The sequence below is a fragment of the Oxyura jamaicensis genome, chromosome 18 (genome assembly GCF_011077185.1).
Source record: "Oxyura jamaicensis isolate SHBP4307 breed ruddy duck chromosome 18, BPBGC_Ojam_1.0, whole genome shotgun sequence".
In the NCBI taxonomy this organism is placed as follows: domain Eukaryota; kingdom Metazoa; phylum Chordata; class Aves; order Anseriformes; family Anatidae; genus Oxyura; species Oxyura jamaicensis.
This window is the reverse complement of record NC_048910.1, coordinates 9,396,193-9,418,958: the sequence shown is the minus strand read 5'-3', so window position 1 is coordinate 9,418,958 and position 22,766 is coordinate 9,396,193. Positions and strand designations below refer to the sequence as shown.

The following is a 22,766-nucleotide window of genomic DNA, read 5'->3' as shown; positions in this document are numbered from 1 at the left end:
CAGCACACTTTGGACAAGCCGAAATCATGCTGCAGGCTCAAGCCTTTGCAAGAGGTGGGTATACAACTAATGCTTTGCCATCGTTGTGGCATCTCGGTGGATATAAACGTGGAGAGCTTAAACTCGCTACACAGTTATTTCAAGGATTTAAATGTATCATGTCTTATATGGCACCTAAAATAACATCCATTGTCTTTTAAATCCACCAGTCATACAACCATTTTCTAGCATTCGTAGTTCTGATTAAGTAAAGAACATTTATAAAGTACCTGCATCTTCCGATGGAACATAAAGCAATAGGATCTCCCACCACAGCTACCAAGGATTGTGCTCTTGTAATGGCAGTGTTGAGAAGTTTGTAATTAGACAGAAAACCATAATCCAAGTCTTCTGTTGAATCCTCCAGTAACTGCTCTTTCCTTTTAATTGGTGTTTGCTTATGTTTGCACGTATGCCGCGTTCGTACTGTGCTGAGAAACAACACTCTGAACTGTTTTCCTAAAATGAAACAAAAAACAAGTGTCTGAGATAATTTTAGCTATTTCTGCTAGTAACACAATCAGACCACTGCACTTGCCAGCCAGATTTCACACCTAGATATTCTGAAGAATTGATAGCTACCCTTCACATGAAGAGCTTTATGCAAGAATAAGATTTAAATTTTTTAAAAGATGCACTATAAATAGCATTTTCTATTACAAGAATATTTCCTCTATAAAAAAATTATTTTTCATCTCAATACTAATCACTCCAGAACTTTCTGAAATTCTAATCATCTTTACAATTTTTCCATTCAGCCAACAACAAATTTTGCGTTTATTTATTCTATCTTAAAGGAAAAAAATGCTCTGGACATATCTTGTTTCACATTGAGCAATTCTCTCAAATATATGGCATATTTATGGCATATGTAACTATCATGGAAAAAAAAAAAAAAAAAAAAAACAGATCACACCACTCACCATCACTCAGTTACTTATCTTCCTTTGTTTATTACTGACTAAAAGTGCAACCTAGCAACAGGCTACGCCTACACAAAATTCTCATGTTATCAAAGTGATCCCAGGGACAAACCCCTAAGTTTGGGGACCCCTCTTTACATCCTATTCTATAAACAGAAAATCAGTACAAGATGGAGGCTTAAGTCTTGTTGTATTTTTATTTGGGACTCTGTTCTTCTCCTTACAAGTAAAATTACATCAGTTTTCACAGTATTCAATAAATCAATTTATTTTTAAAATATGCTTGAACTTATTTCTGAATTTATATAGCCATGAGTTTATTTTTTTGCTATTCTATGTTGGAAGAACATCTAGTCAGCAAACTTGCCAGTTTCATTCCAATACATCAGTTTCACAGGCTATATCACAGGTCTCCCTTTGTTCAGATCCCTTTAAGATTTTAGTACATCTTATTTAACTTCAACAGTCAGATTTTAAACTTCCTTAGCATATCTTTGAGACATAAGTATTACTTACCCTGAACGTTTAGCACTCTCTCTACACTGACATCAGACAGCCTTTTTTTCCGAAGTTCAGCACGAATTCTGAACACTTGATCAGCATAAGGTGTTACGACACCTATACTGCCGTCATCCAATTTGCCCCAGGCAACAGGCCATTTTCTTCTTAACTCCTCAACACGCTCTACTACTTCAAACACCTTAAAAGAAAGTCAGAATTCTTAAAAGAATGCTTGAATGAAGATCATTCTCTGATAGGGAAAGAGAATTTGAATTTTAAAGCCCTAAGACATTTAAATGACACAGCATCACAAAGCTTTACTGAACAAGCAATAATACAATGGTGTTCTATACTGATGCTCTAAAATATTATGTATTAAAACAATGCATTTAAAGTATTTACTAGGCATTCCTTTTTTTTTTTTTAAACCTTGAACTAAAATTTTTCCACAAAAATGTCAGCTTTAAAGTACAAACTGGGAAATGATATTAATAACCTTCATTTTCATACTTATGATCTTACTAAAATGTCAAGTGCTGTAGAACCTTTCTGATCGTATTTATCTAATTTCTGTAAGTAAATATACTGTCTAGATGGGGATTATTTAATTTTTACTCTGGATTTTACATGTTGTATTTCAGTTTAATAATTCAAGAAAAAAAGACCATGTATACCAGAGCACGTTCACTTCCCATTCCAAAGGATTCAATCAGGAATTTCAGATTATTCATCAACTGCTACTTCATCTCAATGAAACAGAATTAAGTGTGCTACCTGAAAAGACTAACAAACAATAAAATTTGAAAAAACGCCTCCTATGAGGAGACAGGCTCAAAGTAACCTCCTGCCAAAACGTGCCAGGCATAGCGACTTCTGTTTGGTTGGTTGGTTGAATTTTGGAGGAATTTTTTTTTTTTTTTTAATTTTTGCAGGTTTATTATTAAGATATTTACATTCAATGTCATTCAATAAATGTCAGTTTCTCATTCAATAAATATTCAGTGCCACTCAGTATTTATTTACCTACGTAAGGTATGATAACTGATGAACGCAGTTTTCCTTCAGCATCACAAATGCAAGCTCACTCTCCTAACAGTAGCTAAACAGTCTTTCCTACAAGAGCCTTACATATTCTTAAATTTCTTCTCTTCTCTATTCAATCAGTTATCTTTATCTGTGAGAATGGAGTGTTAAAACTACATTTATTGCTCTTAGCTTTTATATTTTTTCTTCTCCAAGTTGATAAGTGTGAATTCTAGGGGCTTTCACAGATATTTCTGGAATATGAAGAACCATATAAATCACAATAGGTATAGACAAATGATATTCATAAAGCATGCTATTTCTTAACTGCTGAAAATCTGCTGTTTCATGCTGACTTCTTACAATCTAACATCTATGTGACATTCTCATTTAAGTATATATTTTTAAAAAGTGAATCTAAACTGGGAAAGATTATTGAAAATTTTCAAATTCTTTAAAAAAAATCATGAGGAAATGAATAAAGTGAAAAGATTTATTAATCCTATAATATTAAAATAATATAATATTAATCCTTAATATAATATAAAATATATATTAATATATAGATTATATACACAATATATGTATAACATATATAATAATATAATATATAATAAAATATAATGTTAATCCTATAATATTAAAAATAATAAATAGTTTATTTTCATATTTCAGATTTTCAGAATACAGTGAAAATATCTGGCAGGTTTTGAGCAAGTCCTGAATATAACTTTGCACAATATAAATTCTCATATTTAAAAATTCTCATATTTAAAAGCTAATTCTGCTAACAAAGTATATTAGAATAAACGTTAAAACCTGTAAAAAGCATAGCACAAATATAAGGATCTTCTGCTAATATTTTGGTAAGCTTTTGTGAGAGAGTATAGCTTCTGGATATTCAGTTAGAATTAACACCATACAGATACATTTTAGAGTTAATACCAAAAAGAAAAGTTTATTTTCCTGACTGATAGTTAATATATGCACCACTGAACTATAAAATGCCCCGATACAAGTTTCGATTAAAGGCCAGACAGAAAAAATCTCCCTCATCATCTGAATTTCAGTTTATATTGGTGATTAAGCAGCTGTTGTCCTTCTTTTCTGCCTGTAGCTATTAATGACTCACAATTTTCAGACAGTTACTGGGCCACTGAAGATATTTAAAGCGTTTTTTCCAACTTTTTTTTTTTAAATGGCAAAGCAGTACAAGTACACTGATGAAAGCAGTCAGATGCCTTCAGTGATGTGTCCAGAAGTCATTGGAGGCTGAAGTAAACCTGTGTGGGTTTTTTTTTGTTGTTGTTTTTGTTTTTTTGTTTTTAATTTTTTAACCTCAGAGGAAGGAATGATAAAAATAATTTTTCAAGAATACCTGTAAGCATGAAATAAACATTTTGAGAATAAATTCTCACCAAAAAAAAAAGAAAAAAAATCTAATCTGCACATGATTAATTAGACAAAATCCTAAACAATTCAAGCAAATATGAAATGTTACTCCAGAGAACTCTTATCTGAGTGGGAACATTTCTACCACAGCAGAAGAAATTTAAGTTTTACTTCAAATTGCAGTTACTCTCAGTTGCTAAGATACATCCTTCAGACTGTCACAAAAATTATCAGGAAAGACATCCTGAAGAATGAGCCTAAGAGAACTGTAAGCAGCTTGCAAATTGCAAAGAGAAAAAGATGATAAATTAGTGGAAATGTTTACTACAATTGCAATGTTCACTACTCCATGTTTAGCAAACTTCATGTTTCTCTCTCCCATTAGACAATTTATGCCTTCCACCCACACTGAGCATAAGCCAAGAAATTTTGGGGTAAGGGGGCTTTAAGAAAACAATCATGAATTAAACCAAAGAAGAGTTACCTCTGCATTATTGTAAAAAGCTGTACTATTTTTTTCCTGCACATCTTCTCCACGTGCTGTGAAGAAAGTTAAAGGGTAGAAATCTTTGTGTGCTGGCTGCTTTCCACTTGCCATCAATTTGCCTTCATAGAAAAGTTCAGATGTGTAACTGTAGCAAGGCAAAACAAAATAAAATGTGGAGTCTACATATGAACTCACTGCTAAAATATGCAAATTTCACTGGTAAAATATGCAATCACAAAATACTTCATAAGGAAAACCACTGATTACTATTTAGCATCTCCAAACAAATTCTCTGAACTGGTATACCCATACTATAGACAGAACAGAAGGCATTAAAAATATGCTTTTCCAGAGGCAATATTTTCTTCTAATCTGAACCCTGACAAAGTTACTAACATTCTCACTAATGTTTCACACTCAATTTCTGTTGATGAAACACAGCATAAGGGGCACTTGTTGCCAGGGGCTGGTTTTCCATAGGTAGGCTGGACAATAAGCCTCCTTACGTCTACTAAGACTTGCTGAACTTAGAAGGTATATTTACTAAAGATTTTACGTGTACGGAGCACAATCAGGAACACACCGAACCTCAAGTGCTGAAGTTTCTGAGTCAAGTTCATAGAAATGATCTCTAACAGAAAGCTGAAACAATCCCTTCCCTTTCAGATTCCCTCTCATTTATAATTTAAAATTTCTAGAAACTTATAGGAAGTCTAGAATGTATAAGAAATAAAATGAGGAGAGATCAAGCTGGGTAACAAAATATTTTGTATTATCATTTTTGAATCCCCAGTGCACTTAAATATTTCTGCCTTTGCTTTGAACACAGTGATAGCCTAATTAGTATGACTGGATACCAACACAATATCCCTCAGTACATATTTGATTCAGGATTTAAACTTTAGCATTTTTCCCCATGATTGCACTTATTCTGTCTAGCACAGCTCATGGATGAGCTCATTACTCTAGCAGCCATTAGTTTATCATAGCATAAAAATGCAAAACCACTGATTAATGTGTCTTGAAAGAAGTAACAAGCAAAAGACAATAAGAAAAAAACATATCCAAATTTTGACCTATTTTTTTTTTCTGTTCATAGTTGTATATCTATACGTTCCTTACACTGCACATAGCTTATTGTTCCAAGGTAATCCACCCCAGTAATTCTAAAATTCTGACAGTTCAAAGACTATACCAAATACATAGCATAATGGTTAAAAAGGGAAGGTTAGCTCTTTGGCTTAGCATGCAAGTCTTGCAGCCAAAGCATCCCTCCCTGAATGAGGGACCTGTAACATGGTTGTCTGAATGAATCTCTAATGTCTGAATTTCAACCTAGTAACAAGGAATTACTCTACTAATTAACTTTGAAACAACTAAGATTTCATTGCAGAAAGTTGTAATGCTTCAGTCAGCTGTGCATGGCACAGAGGGAAAGTTTTGTTCACTCACACCAGTCAAAGCATGATACAGTGAAAAAGTTCACACCTACTTGATGATAGCTTCATGGGAGCGATAGTTCTCACACAGCAAGATCCTGCATGGAAATTCTGCAGGGTAGTGCTCATAGAGCCGATCAAGCAATGAAACATGCAGGTTTCTTTCCCTGGCAAATTCACTGTAGACAAAAGGACTGAGCTGTAACAGACACACACATACAAAGAAAATGTAACTAAATACGTGGACTTAAAATTTCAGGCTCCTAAAGACATGTATTTTGCATCAAAACAAAAATAAAACCTTACTGTAACTGTACATTCATAGTTAGAAGACATAGACCATGGCTAAGCATTTTCTAACAATTCCATAGAAATGCCTATTCCTACTGTAGAAGTGACAAAAGAGCAGCATGCTCTTACAGGAACAATAAGGCATTCAGTAACTAGGTAAAAGGAGAGAAGAACCCTTATATCTAAGGTTTTTTCTTTGTGGCTTGCAAAGATGAATAACTCAAAGCAGAGAGCTGTATGACCAAAAAAAAGACCTACCATCCACGGAACAGTTCGTAAACTAAGGTGGCCCAGTTACTAATACACTGAACTACTACTGGGCTTGTTTTACAACAAAAATATCATCTATTACAGCAGGAAAATCCAAAACAAGGTTGATGAAAAAAACAACGTTTAATCAAAACTCAAAAATGTAGAAATTAAGCCAGACCATATTTTTCTCAATGCATATTATTCAGAATCTGAGTTTCAGCTTTGCTTTTTTTTTTTCCTCAGATGTCAGCTTTAGAAATGTAAATGCCTCACAGAATAACTTCCATGAGAACTTGTGCTATAAAACCGCTCTTTGCGCTCATAGCCTGAGACACACAGGCCAGAGTTAACTCCAGCCATCCAGCTGAGACTCGTGAGCTCTAGCCTAAAGAGGTAAGAATTCCAACCTCTGAAAAAGCACTTTGAGATCTGTATTTTAAGAAGTGCTACGTGAGTCCTTGGGATTACTATTATCATGACTTTAAACGATCCAGCAGCAGGATGTGCAAATTCAATGGAATGGCAGCAGAAGAATCGAAACAGGAAAGGAAAAAACAGACATCACTGGCAGGACCTGAAGAACCATATGTATGATAGAGGTGATAGTGGTAGGTGGGAAATCTACTCTAAGTTAATTACTTATAGCAATGCAAACATCACTTCATTGCCATTGAGAACTGTCAAGAGAATTAAAGGCAAATATATAAAAACAAATAGACCTGGCCTAAATCAACAAAACAAGTAAGGATGACTTTTCTAAGCATTCTTTCCCAGGCCTGCACACTGCAAAATGGCATGCATAATGAGTATTTTAAACTCTTGTAAACTCTTTAAACCAAACAATTCCTAAGCACATCACAATAAATAAAGGCACTGGTCAGCTTCAGCTTGCCACTTTTTACCAGTTCAAATCCTTAACAGATTATGATGTTTCCAATACAAAAAAAAAATTGTCTAAACCACAATACACTGCCCATATTCTTCAGTTCTTTGAAAAATCAACATGGATTCCCAGTCATAAAGAAAATCCTACACTGACTTTATAAATATTACCATATTTTATGCAAGTAACAACTCTTGAATTTTTCTTGACTTCCCTGTCTCTTATATGGCTGGAAAATTTTATGTACCTCCCCCTTACAATTAAGTTTTACTTGCATGTAGTTCAGTGGTTGACTGGGTCCAAGTCTGTTCTATCACAGATTTCCTATATAACCTTGCACAATTCATTTGTTATCTTTGTGCCTTAATTCTCATCTTGTAAAACGGAAATAACAATATATTCTCACTTTACAGAAATACTCTAAGTCTACTTTAGAGATATTCACATACCATAGACATTTGGAGCAGTTAAATGCCCTAATATATATATTATATATATATATATACCCACACTATATATATATGTATATATACATACACACTTTATATTAAAAAGTCTGTAACTCTTACCTGCATATGGTCTCCAGCCAAGACGATTCTTGTGTTTTTATTAGCTAATGCTAGAGGCATAATAGTTTCACACTCCATAGCCTGTGCAGCTTCATCTAACAGAATGTGTGTAAAAAAACCTGTAAAACAGATATCAGCAAATAAATGAAACTTGAGATATGATAAAATAAACAGCGATAATAATACAAGAAAATGGACTAAGAGCTCTATATTCTGATAGCAACCAAAACCAGAAAAAAAAATCGGGATGGCTTACACAAATGAATTTCTAGCAATTACTAAGAACTACACAATTTTCAAACCCATCAGAGGGCCAATGGTGGTCAACAACTGATTGTCAGCAACATCAGCAGTAGTCCACAGATCTGCCTCTTTCTTCCAGTATAACCAAAATTAACATTAACACAAATGTTTTATCTGGACTCTCTTCATGCAAAGAGAAAATATCACTTGACCAACCTCCCTCAGAAGGTTTCTCAAATCTGAAAACCTTTTCATTAGTATGAGTCTTGAAGAGGTTTGGACAATGACCACAAAGAGGACTTCCTCATGTACATCAGTCCTACTGAATTACTAAAATTCTCACTGAAATTGCACACACAGCTAAATATTTTGCTGAGAATGGGCTTTACAGAATGTAGAGGGTGAGGGGAGAAGGGAACAGAAGTTAAGAGAAATTTAAATTCAATCTTACAATAATGTTGGACCAAAAGGTGGGGGGCTGAATCTATGCACTGGTTAACATGCACATGAAAAAATCTGGGCCACAGGAAGCTTAGATTTTATGAAAGGTAAATTCTGGACAGATATAGAAGATAAATATTTTTGTATACTGTTATGTACTGAGGTTTAAAACATTGTTTTAGAAGATTTAGTGTACCACCCAAGTAAGATTGCATACATAAAAATGAAGCAATTTTTCAGAAAACATGAGTTTCATACAGCTGCACACACATTTCCATGACATGACTGTACAAAGCTTATTGTCAAACAAAGCAGTTACTTCCATTTAAAGACCTGAAAGTATGTACCCTAAATTCTGTATTAGTTTTCTCTGTCACAATAAATGACTAAATGTAACCATAAAAAGCTAACTTTAATAGCTTTTGTAAAGAAATTCCACATTCTCCAAAAACCAGATGGATTTCATTTGGAGATAAAGTAAACAATAAATCCGAAGCAGCCTCTGTCCCACTAAATCAGTTTACGATATTTCAGTTTAGAAAACAACTGGCATGTATCATGTTAACATAGCATGAGGCTGTATGTGTGGGAATTGTTTGCAAAGCTAAACAATTCATAAAACAAGAAAAAAGCTCTGTGTGTGTATTTATGCTTACATGCTCCACTGAGTAAGAACTTAATGAGCACACTATTCAAAGTCAGAATCTCAAATAGAATTTTCCCTCTTGGATCTCAGAAACACCAGATCATATATAATACTCCTCCTTTAATAATAAGAAAAAGGAACATTTGAATGCCAGCAATTTTATAGCTTTGTAATAGACATTTATTCATTAAAAAAGAAAGAGAGAGAAAACCATTTTAAGATGGCAATTTTTTACTTTATTTCTGAACAGTTTAAAAAATTGGGCAAGGAACAGAAAGAATAGTTGTTACTGACACTGGAAAAACAAAGATGCTTCCCAAAGCACCTTATGGATACTTCTTCTTTAGAAATGATCATACCTGGTTCAAGATCCAGTTGACACAGATACTGTGATGTATTTAACGTAACAACTACTACTCGTTGCTTAAGAATATCTTCTTTCTGTGGCATCTGAAAGGTGGAATGTGTGCTTGAAATCAAACAGTACTGATGCACAACTGGGTGGACAGTCTTTACCCAGCGATTTCTGAAATATACCCTAGAAAATAAAAAGAGGGCTTATTTTCTGTACAGTTGGAACACAGTGACAGCCTAATTATTTCAAATGCTAGTATTCTGTTTTCTGATAAATAAGAGTCTTTGGGAAGCAAAACATCACTACTATGCAGAATTACATGCTAAAATATCTTCGATTCTCTTCCATTATTTGCTGCAGTGCAATACTACATATATGAATAGTTACCGGGGATTAATTCACATGTGGAAATCTGTAAGTTCATCATATACTTAAGTACTGTGACCCTCATATTAGTATCATTTTTATCTGTCAGTAAACTCATTTAAAAAAATATTTCCTTAACTAAAATATAATAATAGCCAATAGTATTGGAAGTGACAGAGATGCAGTGGTCTACACGTTTCATCAATTACATCCATAGGACCATTAAGGCATATTAATGCCTTCTCTTCTGAAAAAGCATTAATAAAATCTTCCACTCCCTTTACAACATACCATACGTCTTCAAAGTTCTCAGAAACAAACAGGATCTAAATTCATCGTTTTATCACAGAGGGCCTTAATTCTGATATACTGTATAAAAGAATGAGAACAGTGCCAAGAAGAACAGCTTTCTTGGTCTGAAATATCAGGACATTGTCAGCAGAGCACTGGACATCAATCAACTTTCCATGACATTTAAAATCATTTTAATCACCATACCATGAGATCAACAATGAATTATTCTTAAATGATGAAATGTTACAGCCAGTCTAGCTAAACAGAAGAAGAACAGGGAAGACACAAAGACTACACCCCAGAAGATACAGCACAAGCAACTAACTCCACAGAGGTCACCAGCTGAGGGTCTGGATAAAGATGTCAAAGGCCTTCTCTGTGTGGTGTTCCTCAAAAATATAATCTGTATCAAATAAGAACTGCAAATCTCAAGTGGAATCTTTAAATTACAGGAAACCATGGTACATTCTTATTTAGAATTAAAGTTATTTTAACTTATTTCCAAAGCAAATTAAGATGAAACAGTTTCAAATAATTTAAGTTCTGAATATGGGATTCATTGCTGTTTATCTATTCATTATTCATTTCCTTCCGATTAGATTTCTCCTGCACCCATATTACAAATCCAAATCATTAATGAAGTATTGGGAGAAGTGAAATTATGCACCTAAGTGCAAAACATGATTGCAATGGCTGGACTTTGGATACCATATATCTAGTCACGTTTGAAAACTAAGCTCAGTTCCATATAATGCAAGTGAAACAGTTATTAGCGCTATAATAAATTTGTTTAGTGAAAATTCAGGTAACAGTTTCCATTTTGGACATTACACATAAAATGAAATGTAAAGAGGTGCAAATGCACTGCAGTAATCTGAATGGCAACACAACCAACCAAAACTGACACTTGGTGATCAAATGGCATCAGTTAAGCCTGGGTTCAGTGCAGGAGCAATTGATGCACTCCTGAGTCATTCCAGGACCGAGAACCCTCTAATGGGATCAACGTATTTATTTCTTATCAGCCAGACCGATAAGCTTTACTTAATAAACTGGTATTACATCAATGTAAAAACATATGGTCACAGCCTCATTGCTACAACAAGGTAGCAGGAGCAAAATAAGCCCGTTCTATTTATCCCAGCCATTCAGTCAGCTTTTATATGATTCAGTTTCTCAATCTTAACTGAGGATTATACTTACCTACCATCTCACAGGAGTACTGTGAGGATTAATGAGTTTATTGTGAGTTTATGTTTGTAAAGCACTTTGAGATTCTTGGATGAAAGGTGCTATTGAAATGCAAAATATTATGGTTATTAGACATTATTATACCATGCACTGTCTTTCATTACACAAATTCAACTACGTGTGACTCACAGATTGGGTGACAGCATTTCAAACTGCGTTGTTGCTTACCCATTAATTTATTTTATTTTGATGTGAGATCAAAAAGGTATCCCAGAGCTATTATGCACCACTGGCATAAAAGCACCTGACAGATGTGACTACTGGGAGAATGTCGTGATATAAGTAAGCCATACTGAACATGGGACTTCTCAGGTGCAACACCTAACAACACCTCCTGTAATTTCATGATTAGTTTTTTTTCTTAAAGCAAGAGAAAACCATTACCTTTTTTTTTTTTAACCAATTCAACACAATGCAAAAGATTTCACCCTGCAACATAACCTTGCTTTCTAATCAAGCAAGTGTCCAGCCTTCTAATCTTAATACTTGCCAAAGCAAAGTGCCTGAATGCCAGCAGAGTCAGGCAGGTACTAATCAAACTATCCACATAGCACCTGCAACACACCTATTAGCATGCAGCTAGAGGTACAACAGCTGCAGTTACAAAAAACAAAGCCAAACCATAACTCACATGTGACTGTATTTCCTCACATCATGTGCCTCACCTCAAGATTTTAATTGTGGAGAAATGAAAACCCTGAAGGCTAGGTTTATCCAAGCCACAGGCAGTGAAATCACTGGCAAATACATAGAGAACCACATTGAAAGAGAAAAGTCGTAAGATCAGGGACTTAACCTCCTGCAAACAAAAGCACTGAATATAGCCACTGTACTTACTAATGCTGGATTAACATACTCTGAATCTGCATTTCATCTGGAAATTCATACCCCCTTTATTTCTAAGTCTGGATATTTACAACAAAAGCTTTCAATTTCTAGCCAATGATCTAAAATAAACAAACAAACACATACGTGTCTCCATCAACTCTTCATCAATTATGCCAAAACAGAAGCTGGCCCAACTATTTTTGTTAAATGTTAGCCAACTTAAGTTTTTCCTACTCTTCCGCATTTTGCTTCTATTGATAAATTTCCATCAAAATAACTATTTGTACAACAGACTATTTGCAAAAGCAGCAAATTTGTATCAGCAATTAAGACTCAACTTCCTTGTTCACGTTTCAGGCTGGGACTGCTCCTGAATCCCTTGAAATATGCTTCTAAAACTTAATAAAAGGGTGTCTAGAGTCAGAACCTCAGATGGAGATGGAACAGTCTCATCTGTACTCCTGTCCTACAAAACTGACTCCTACTTCTCTCCTTGGAGAAGACAGTGAATGGGGACTACATTTATGTTCTCCAAAACTTTTTTCCTGTTCTGAACTAGAAAATACAATCTCTTCCTAGTTCTTGATAAAAAGGCCAGGATTCTCCCTTCAGGCTGTGCTGTGCTCTGAAGAACTCTTCTTGGACAAACTCCAACCCCAGCTCCTCCGAATTTGTACGATTCTTTCTCACCTGAAAACCCTCAAGCAAAAGAAAAACAGAGGCTTATAGGAGAGAGATCCAGCTGTCTCATTTCACGCCTCTAGTGAAAGTTAAAAAAAAAAAATCAAGTAGTCCCAAGAACCCTAAAGAAAATTTAAAAGCACCTGATTTCTTTTTTCATTTCTTTTGATTCCCCTCCATAGAGAGGTTCATTGTGATGTACAAGTACATTCCTTGGGATGCAGAACACAAGTGAAGAACCTGTCTTACAACCTGAAAAAATAACTTTTTTTTAAAAAAAAAAAAAAAAATCAATCCTTTGAGGATAGGATAGGATGAAATCTAGAGTTTCAAGGAAAAAAAGTAATTGCTTAAAGAGGTGTTTTTTTTGTTGTTTTTTTGTTTTTTGTTTTTTTTACAAATACAGCATTTGATAAGATGAATTAATTCTGTTTTCAGTATGAAAACTTTACTATGGACAATTTGGGAAAAAGGTGATGATCCCCTAAAATCTACTGAAGCTAGCAGCCACATATTAAACTACTTGGTCCCAGGCTACATGTAATACTGACACAAGTACATTATGACCAAGATATTTTAAAAAAAACTGCTAGTGAACTGGAGAGGCTTCAACTGAGATATCTTAAATAGAACTGGCTTTTATTCTGATATTGCCAAGGTGATAATCAGCAATAACATGGTTAAGAATAAAAGACAATAAAATATAGATAAAAACAGTATCAACCTCCTTCCTTTCAACAGTACAGTATACAACACAGTATACAACTAAATTTGAAATATCTCAGTAAAACAATAGCAATAAACAGTTTAGATAATAAATAGTAGTAAACAGTAGATACCTCAATCACTTTGTGCCCAGAAACACATAGAGAAACTGCTGCTCTCTGCTTCCTAGGTCTTCACTGGAGTTTTTAGGAGTAATGAGAAGTATCTGACTACGGTGCCTACCTTAGGAGCCTACCTCCCGAAGACTAACAGTTGATGGAGAGAGACAAGCACATCCACAGAGTAAAAGGGTGTGCGAATTAGAAGCCAATTACTACCTCTACTGCTCTGACTCACCCTCTAAGGTGCCTGCTTCAGCACACTTAAAATCAAGAGTCGTAGCACTGAACAGAAGCACTTAATTGCAGGCTCTTTCCTCCTAACTGTAGGTTAGTGCTTTTTTTTTTTTCCCTTTCCCTTTCAGAAACACTTCTGCGTTAAACTACGTAAGTATAAAAAAATGTTTCAATGTCAAGTGTCTTAAGTAAAAGACGGGTTTTGGAGAGTGTCCCTTAAACAGCTGCATTATCTAATCATAACCAGTGTCATCTTTTTTCCCCAAGGTACAAATTTGTTTATGGGTATTTGGACCATAAGAATTTGGTCTCCAGGCTTCATTGGTACATTATTTGGGTGTAGAGCCTAAACTCAACATAAATTCTCAGTATTCATTTTGCCTTTATGTTTTCTGAATGGCAGATATAATTATTTTGTGAGGAAAAAGAAGTACAAATCTATAACATGATATTTAAACAAACTGCCCGAACTCCAAGCTTCAAATGTTTATGTCACCTCATTGACAGGGTGATTTAATTAGCGTGCATCTGACCCACAGAAATTTATAGAAATATTTACGTAGCTCCCAGTACTCAGTCAATATTAAATATTTAAGTTTTCCTTCCTTAAGAACAACTTAAATACGGTGCTCCCGCACTAACCGGTGGCAACATTTTTAGCAAAGATACTATTTAGCCAGGTCATCCCTTGTAGAGTAAATAAAAAACCTAAAGCAAACTGTTCAGCCCTTTGGAAACACAAACACTGCAAGTAGCACATCCTGCCTTGATACTTTACTGCTCCTGCTCCATTTTATGTTTCCCTTAAAAAAACAGCACAAGGCTTAGGGCACGCTGTTTAAACTAACAGTAATGATTTTAATTTGAAAATAGATCTTGACAACAGTCAATAAGAAAGGTAACAGACCCACGAGTGATTTTCTGCAAGGAATCTCACGTAGCTCTAGCTTTGAATTCAGACAAATTGGCCCTTTATCTCCTGCCAGATCAGGCTGACATGCACTATGCTTTCAAACAACGTATGCTTCCCAAGTATCCGTAATATTCTTAAAGTAATTGACATACACACCAGAGGAAATATAAACATATATACAGCTCCAGAGACACCCCCATTTTCAAGAATGAGAACTTTCCATAAAGTTATCATGACTACTTGAACAACGTCATACAATCTATAGCAGCTCTTTCTGGAGGATTCATAACAAATAATGTGACAGTTATATTTAAAACTTAGAGTGGCTTTTGCATTATGCACTGAAATACTCTTGGCAAATGTGTGAGTATATGCATATGTTTAACCTTAATGGGGCAAAAAAATGCTTTTCTTTTACATATGTTTTTCGTAAGCACATCTGAGACCAGACTACATAGTTGAATACAGCACATGAAAGAAGGTAGCAAAAGCTTGGCAACCACAATAAAACCGTATTTAACTTTCACATCTTGTTCTGTTAAATCACAGTTCAATATTCCTGAAAGTGTAAATTACGCACGGTTTTTTCCCACTACAAAATTAAGACACCATAATGCTTTTCATCACAAAGTGCTTTACAAAGTGCCTTAAGACAATTTGGGTTAAAATACACCAAATTAAAGGTAACTTTTTAGAAGTTAGCTGCCTTCTCTTTTTGGCCAGATCCTCAGTGTCTGTCACAGGGCAACTAAAGCCAGCAAACTTAAGAGGATTTACACCTGTCATAAATCTAACTCTTTCACATAACTTCAGTGGTTTCACTGACATTACATAAAATTTAAGTCCAGAAGGGCTTTCAGTTGCTAGCAAGTAAACAGTCATTTTCTTAGTAATATAATAGTCATGCACTGACATTGAGAAAATGATGCTCGTAATTTTAAAAAATATATACCAAGTTAGCAGTCTTATATACAATGATATCTGTGCAAATATTGCCAAGAGTGGGCTTCTGCCCATAAATAAATACTCCCTAAATATTTCTATGCATGTTTTACCCTTTCTGTGTTTTACATTTCCAATTCTTCTTCATTTCCTTTCTTAACCAGCCCCCCAAAAATAACCAGAGCAAGCACATTTAATCGCACAATTACTTCAAACTCACTGATCAGAAGTGGCCAAACTACTTCCACATAATTCTCTAAATACACAGGTCCTATGTCAACAGATTTTTTTTCTTCAAAAAGCCAGGTGGGAAGCTCAAGCTTCCAAATAGTACGCATGAGTAAAAATCTTGTAGAATTTAAAATACATTTAAACTTCCTTTTATTTTTATCATAATAGCTTTTAGAAGAGCATATCAAAAGTTTGCTCGTTAGGAAAGACACATTTATCAATAGAATAATAAAAGCTTAAAAAAGGATGTCTTTATTTTTATTTAACAAATGACCCAAAATGATGTTGATAATGTTTCACATTCCTTTTAGTCTATGTTTTTAAAAGCACTGCTGGTAATGCCAATATGCCTTTATGTTTTAAAAGTTCTTTAACCTTTTTTTATAGACACCTTTTCTTAAGAATAGTATTTTATAGATACATAATAAGCCTTAAAAAAATACCTGAGAGGTCTTGCCTGGGGATTGCCTGCTTCTACATATGGATGTAAATAATCCTTTATGTAGAGATCAGCAGCACTATTAGAATGGGTGCAAATGAGAATCCTGCTGGAATAAATGGTGCAAATAAAAAAGCAATGAAGAAACAGAAAACAATTCAAAGCAGTAGAATACAAAAAAAAGGAAACAGTGGCCATCTTCCTGCACATTTCTCTTAATGAAACTAGTCACTGACCTGCTCTAGTTTGCATGATTCAGCCCTTTAACACAAATCCTTCAGTTAGGAAAAGATTTAAAGTTCAAATAGTTTTTCAGTAATTATTTCACAATTATTAATCTAGACTTGATTTAAAATAAGAAACAGCTTTTATTGTCTAGCATACTGTACAAATTTCCATGTCAAGTGAAGCATAGTCATTCTAGATAAAATCACTTAACTAGTTTTGTTCTGAATGGAAAACACAGGCTAAGACTACAAAATTACATTATCATCCAAAACAATGACGGATGGCTGGGGTTTTGTTTGTTTTTAAGCTGGGTGGAAATTCTATACTTCTCCCTTTCACTTGTATTTAAGTAAAAAATGGCATTTTCTTTGCTAATCAAGAATTGCTCTATGTTAGTGCCCCATCTCACCTAGTATCCTGTTGCTGGAGTATGTGCTTGACTGCCTGAGCCAGAGTGAACGTTTTTCCTGTCCCATAGGGACCGATGATAAGAACAGGAGGCAGTTGTATTGAAAGTGGAGTAGTGATAGCCAGAACAGCCTCTTTCTGCTTAGCATTTAGTCGAGGGTCCAACTGCTCATCCCATTGTCTGTTCAAAAAGGAGACAAGAGGTTAAAATCAGAAGCTATGAATACTCACAGTCAATGAGAAATGAAATGAGTTAAGATCACAAAGGCTTTCAAGGAAGAGTCTCTATGCTAATGTATTGATTCTGTAATTCTGAATCATATTAGAACAAATCTAGCAAAATAATCAAGTGCTTGTATCACAAAACCTTGATACTACTTGCAATATATCAGTTTTTTTCAAGAGAAATCCAACTATGTCAATTTACACTATCTCACCTAACAAAAATTACCCTGCAGAGTACACATTTTAGATGAAAGTACATGCTGCACAATCACTTGATAACAAAGTTTTTCCTACTATTACTACAGAAAATGTAACATTAGTTACATTTATTCCCATCAGCATTTACACAGTCAACTTTTTAAAAGTCAACATTTATACAAACTCAGAACTTGGTAAATATGAACTAGGATGGAATTAAAAAACAAACAAAAATAGTGGCTACCAATTAATTGCAAACTTTTTTTTTGATCATTAAGACATACCTCTAATGGGAAAGCAGTCTAAAAAAAGGATTTTTGCTGCAACCCGCTAGTGATACCAGCCTTAACAGAAGGATGATTTCAGAAAATTCCAATGAGTGTAAGAGGTTAAAGATTTGTAGACACCGTTTTTAATATTCCCAGTGACAGATTTAAAAGTAGACATGCACAGTAAAAAACACCTGTCACTGCTGCACATATGGCCATACTTCAGTAATGCGATCTGCTTCAGTACAAGCACTATGATTCTTGCAGATCAGGAAAGCTTCTATTACCAATGGGGAGTAAAATAAAGAGAACACTTAGGACTTCAGTCAACTCTAAGACAGCTATGAACAACAAGCTTGCAGGAGGATCTAAGAAAAACTGAAAAGTAATAGGGATGTAAACCAAAAATGTAAGAAAAACATAGGGAAAGAGAGTTCTGAGTCAGACAGAACTACTGAATCCCAAGGAAGGGCAAACCAAGCCACCACATGAAGAAAAACATGTTCATTACACTGACTTAAATGCAACTACAACTATTACATATGTAATTTCTGTATATAAAAATATAAAGCCATTATACAAATAAATTATATCAGTTATAACTACCATAGAATTTTCTGTAAATACAAATTTCCTGGCATAAAAAAGAAAGTTCTAGCTTACTTGACTTACCTCCTTTTTACTGAAATCACTGCTTACCTTCAAATTATTCCTAAATACTATTTCCTTGCAAGATTCACCCAAAACTCAATTAAGTCAGTGAACAGATTGTCATTGTCCTCCATTAGCTCTGTAGTATAACTCTGTGCAAAACCCTTCTTTCTGCCTTTACTGTCAAAGCTTTGATACGTGCAGCAATCATCCTCACCCAGAACACTGCACCCACCCTTTCATCATCTCTGTTCCTCCTACACTTCCAAAGAGGAACTAAACTTTTTCCAGTCATTTTTGTCTTACGTTGCCTAGCTGTCTCAGATTTCTGGCCAGATCACCTTCCTTTTCATTCTTGAGCTATCTTCCATTCTGCACTGCAATCACACGTTTAATTCTCACCTTCAAGACACAACACAACTACCCGCGTGCTGTACAGGCTATCAATTCCACATACCTCTCATTTCCCTGGTGTCCATCTAAGTACAGAAACTTCATGCCTTTTTTATCCCTCCTCATGCACCAGGAATATTGACCATACTCCCTGAGCCAGTAAGCCTCACGTTTCTCTTCCCTACATCTCCTCTTCGAGACAAACTATTTTCACTGCATTACTGCATCATTCTGTTTTCTCAAAAGTATTTATATAACGTACGGGTTTATATTTCATAAAGGAAACTATAAAACATATGTACAAAGAATCTCAGGACTGCTTGCAAGTGCAATGTTGGTTCTTCTAAGCCTTATTCCCATACCCTTCCCCCCTCCCCATTTTTTTTTGCCATCCCCTTCAGTAGTCTGTACAAAATTGGGTCATTGCATCAAACTCAAAGAGTACTAATGGTTGCTCATGCAAATGAAAATCTGCATGCTTAAGATCCTGCACAGCACAACCCTTGTAACTGGTAGTTACATTTCTGTAAGTGCATATTTTCAATGAAGAAAAGAACAGTAAATAATCATAGGAGTTTTGTTTTCTACAGCTACAATACAACTGCAATGCCTATTAAAATCACATTTCAACCTCCAGGAAAAAACAATCAACAGATTCTAGTCCTCAGAGGATCAGTTTTCTTGTTTTATTTAGAACAGTTTCACTCCCTTCTCTGAACCATCCTCACCATTAATGAAGAGAAAGACATATTTCCTGTTCTAGGGCAGATTTCAGCCATCTGTTATGAGAAATTCAATACTGCATTACCATACGATCTTTGATATTAAAGTGTTTGTATTCTTGTACCTGTTGGGACTCCAGGGTATGGTGGGAGTCATGCTGACATCTGGAAACAAAATACTGTTGTCCTTAATCCTGTCCAAGGCATAATGCATTTCACAGAGTGGTAAGCGATTTAACTGAAACTGAAGTTCAACCTACAGTACAAAATGAATGAATTAATAGATGAACAAGAATGATTTATTTAGATAACACTCTTTAGACTTGGATGCATATCATAAATTTTTCTTCTGAGAATCAGTAAGTTGCAGGAAGATAAAACAACAAATATCAATCAAAAGATTTCCAATAAAATTAACTCGCCCTGTTTTGCTTTGAAACAAAGAAAAATACAGCATCTTCTGTAACATCATTTTGTTGTTTGATTTTAAGATTAGATTTCACTGCAGTTTCTGAGAGGAAAAGAAAAAAAGGAAAATATTCTTGGAATTATTTTGGAATATAAAAAATACTCCTTGAAAATATTATTTTCCTAAAACATTGTTTTTAAATATATAATCTTCCATCCCTTCTTGTAAGAACAACCTGAAAACAGCAATGGACCAGAAACTTACAGATGAACAGATGATATAAATTAGGTGTGTGACCAGCAGAGATAAAACCCAAACATCATTTAAGCCCAGTCAAATGTTCTGGTATAATACAATTTGTCACTTATGCTGAGTGGTTAGAACTCTCAAAAAGGTAATTTCTAAAATGTAATTGTTTATCAATACGTTCTTTTGTTTGTCCCCTAAATTACTCAGTCACAAAGCTCAACAAACCCAGAATATATTTGTAAACGGTCTTTTCTAACAGCTTCTCTGAAGGCTTTAATTCAAAGTCCTAGCCAACTAAAATAAGTTTTCTTCATATACGGGCAAGAACTTCTCTGCACCAACACAACATGCCTCATTCCAAGCCACATTATCTTTTCTCACGAGCTCCTCCCTTGGCAGAGCCATTTAGCCTTCCAGTACTTTCCACGCTCCGTATAAGTACTGGCTGGACCCGATGCCCCATTACCTGCTTGAAAAGTCACTTCCAGACACGGGGATCAGACCTGTAAAAGCCCTCTTGTGCACGAGTAATCTTCATTACTCTAAGCTCATCTCTTTCTAAAAGCTTTGCAAAACACAGCTCTTAGCATTTCCTTTTTCTAGTATCTTTAACCATACTGTTCATACCATTATGCAGCACGTAAAACCAATGCTAGCTGTGCTGTAAATAAACATCTGCTTGCATCAGTACAGATTGTAGCCGTTAACTTCCCATCTCTCACAGGTATAAAGACGTTAAATATTCATTTTGACTATCACGTTTTACAGCAACACGTATAACCATAACTAAAGAAAAGGGCAGCAATGGATCCGTACAACTAAGCATGGAGCCCACTAAAACTACTGTAACTGCTAGGAAAGCTTTGTCTTTAAATAGCATACACGAATGCTCAGGAAGTTTTTCCCTCTCTATTCCAGCACACAGCCTGTGCCTACCAGTGCCTCAGGAAAGACCCAAGCCTTTAAAAGCAGCATGGTTTAGCACCTGCCAAGAACGACAGCGATAGCTCGTGCCTGAGGGTGACCTCGAGCTTCCTTCCATGCTGTGTCCTGTCCGTGCCTACCCAGGGCCAATCCGTCTGCCTGACGGCATCCTGCAGATGTTAGGAAAAGCTTCCAAGCAAGAGGAAAAACGCCTGTGCTCAGACAGACCCAAGGCTAACAAAAGACCACCCTGTGATGGAGCAGTAATTTAAACGCAGACAAACCATAATGCTCATCTGAGCATCATTTTAATGGCCTTTTCTGGGAGTCCGAGCAAGGTGGCTGGCATTAAATGCCTCGTGTTATCTACCAACATTCTCCACTTTCTTCAACAGCTTGTGATTTGTTTTGTTTTTAATGCAGTTTGGATTGAATCACGTAGTTATATTTGCTGTTGCAGAGTACTGAATGAGGCCATCTGTGTAGGAGAGGCATGTAACCTGCTTTAATAAACATTCCAGAATAAGAAAACAGTGGGAAAGGAAGTTAATCCACTGCCAGTTTCACAGAAGACGACACAGAACAGTGTATCCACTCCAAAAATAAAACAGTCTCATGTTAGTTTGGTCACCAAAAAGAGCAGCAGCCAAGGGGCTTTAAAGTACCAGTTTATTCCATCCCACCTTTAGGAACAGCGCACTTGATCAGAGCCAGAATTACGTGTTTATTACAGGTAAGACAGGACAAGAGGCAAGTCAATTAGCAGGAAGTTTCCAAGATGAATTGTTAGAAGAGGAAAGGAAAGTAAGACCACTAATTTACCCAAAACATACAAAAGTAAACGTTGACCAAATTGCTTTTAAGAATCTCATAGGGATTACTAAAACTGCTGGAGACAATGGCAAGATTTCCATCTTCAACACAAACCCTACACATCCAAATTGTAATATGCTCCGTTCTAACCTGAGGATCCCTTTTCACATCCTTAGGCAGTACTTTATCGGAAAAACTTTATTTACAATTGTGATTTAATAAAATATAGGTAACTGTTTAAGGATTTGACCACTAGTTCACTGATTGATGTATGTATGAAGTACTGCATGATTTCACAAACAAACTTAGGACCCAGTTTTTAATGGAGAATAGATTTGCTGCCTCAGGCTACGTTTTACAAGGAAAACAAGCCAGTTACTCAAGCCCCAGCTCATTTTGCATTCCAGTGGAGTTTTTGATAGAATCAATTAGTAGGTTTAATTATTGTTTTAAGAAAACAAACACAAAACCAAGAGCCCCAAAGAACGTAAGTCTTCCCAGGCCAATTAGCCACATTAAATTAAGACATTATTATTCTTGCATGTTTCTCCAAAACAAAATGAATGGAAGGAGAGAATTATTTGGTGAAAATACATTCAATTCTAGCAATTCCAGTGACCTTAATTTGAGGTCATTTCCATTTAGTAACAAAGCTGATCACAAGTTCTATAGCAGACACACAGAGAACGGGTGGGAGAAGTATAAGTATTTAACTTAAGATTTGTCTTCCCTTACGTGCACTTCCACTTACACTTCGTGCACTAACTACACTATGTCATTTAAAAGC

General features: G+C 35.3%; 1 protein-coding gene across 4 annotated transcripts in view; it reads right to left on the bottom strand.

Annotated features, from left to right (window-relative positions):
* Positions 1-22,766, bottom strand: part of HELZ (helicase with zinc finger) — an 87,191-nt gene that overhangs the window by 22,838 nt on the left and 41,587 nt on the right. For 3 of the 4 annotated variants that reach the window (XM_035342326.1, XM_035342328.1, XM_035342329.1), the window contains 9 exons: positions 19,710-19,840; positions 17,128-17,307; positions 16,495-16,599; positions 9,489-9,667; positions 7,800-7,918; positions 5,858-6,003; positions 4,363-4,510; positions 1,479-1,662; positions 270-498 (listed from right to left, as the gene is read on the bottom strand). In XM_035342326.1, the coding sequence (XP_035198217.1) occupies positions 270-498; positions 1,479-1,662; positions 4,363-4,510; positions 5,858-6,003; positions 7,800-7,918; positions 9,489-9,667; positions 16,495-16,599; positions 17,128-17,307; positions 19,710-19,840 (1,421 nt within the window). The remainder of the gene's footprint in view (positions 1-269; positions 499-1,478; positions 1,663-4,362; positions 4,511-5,857; positions 6,004-7,799; positions 7,919-9,488; positions 9,668-16,494; positions 16,600-17,127; positions 17,308-19,709; positions 19,841-22,766) is intronic. The other variant, XM_035342327.1, reaches the window with a different exon arrangement.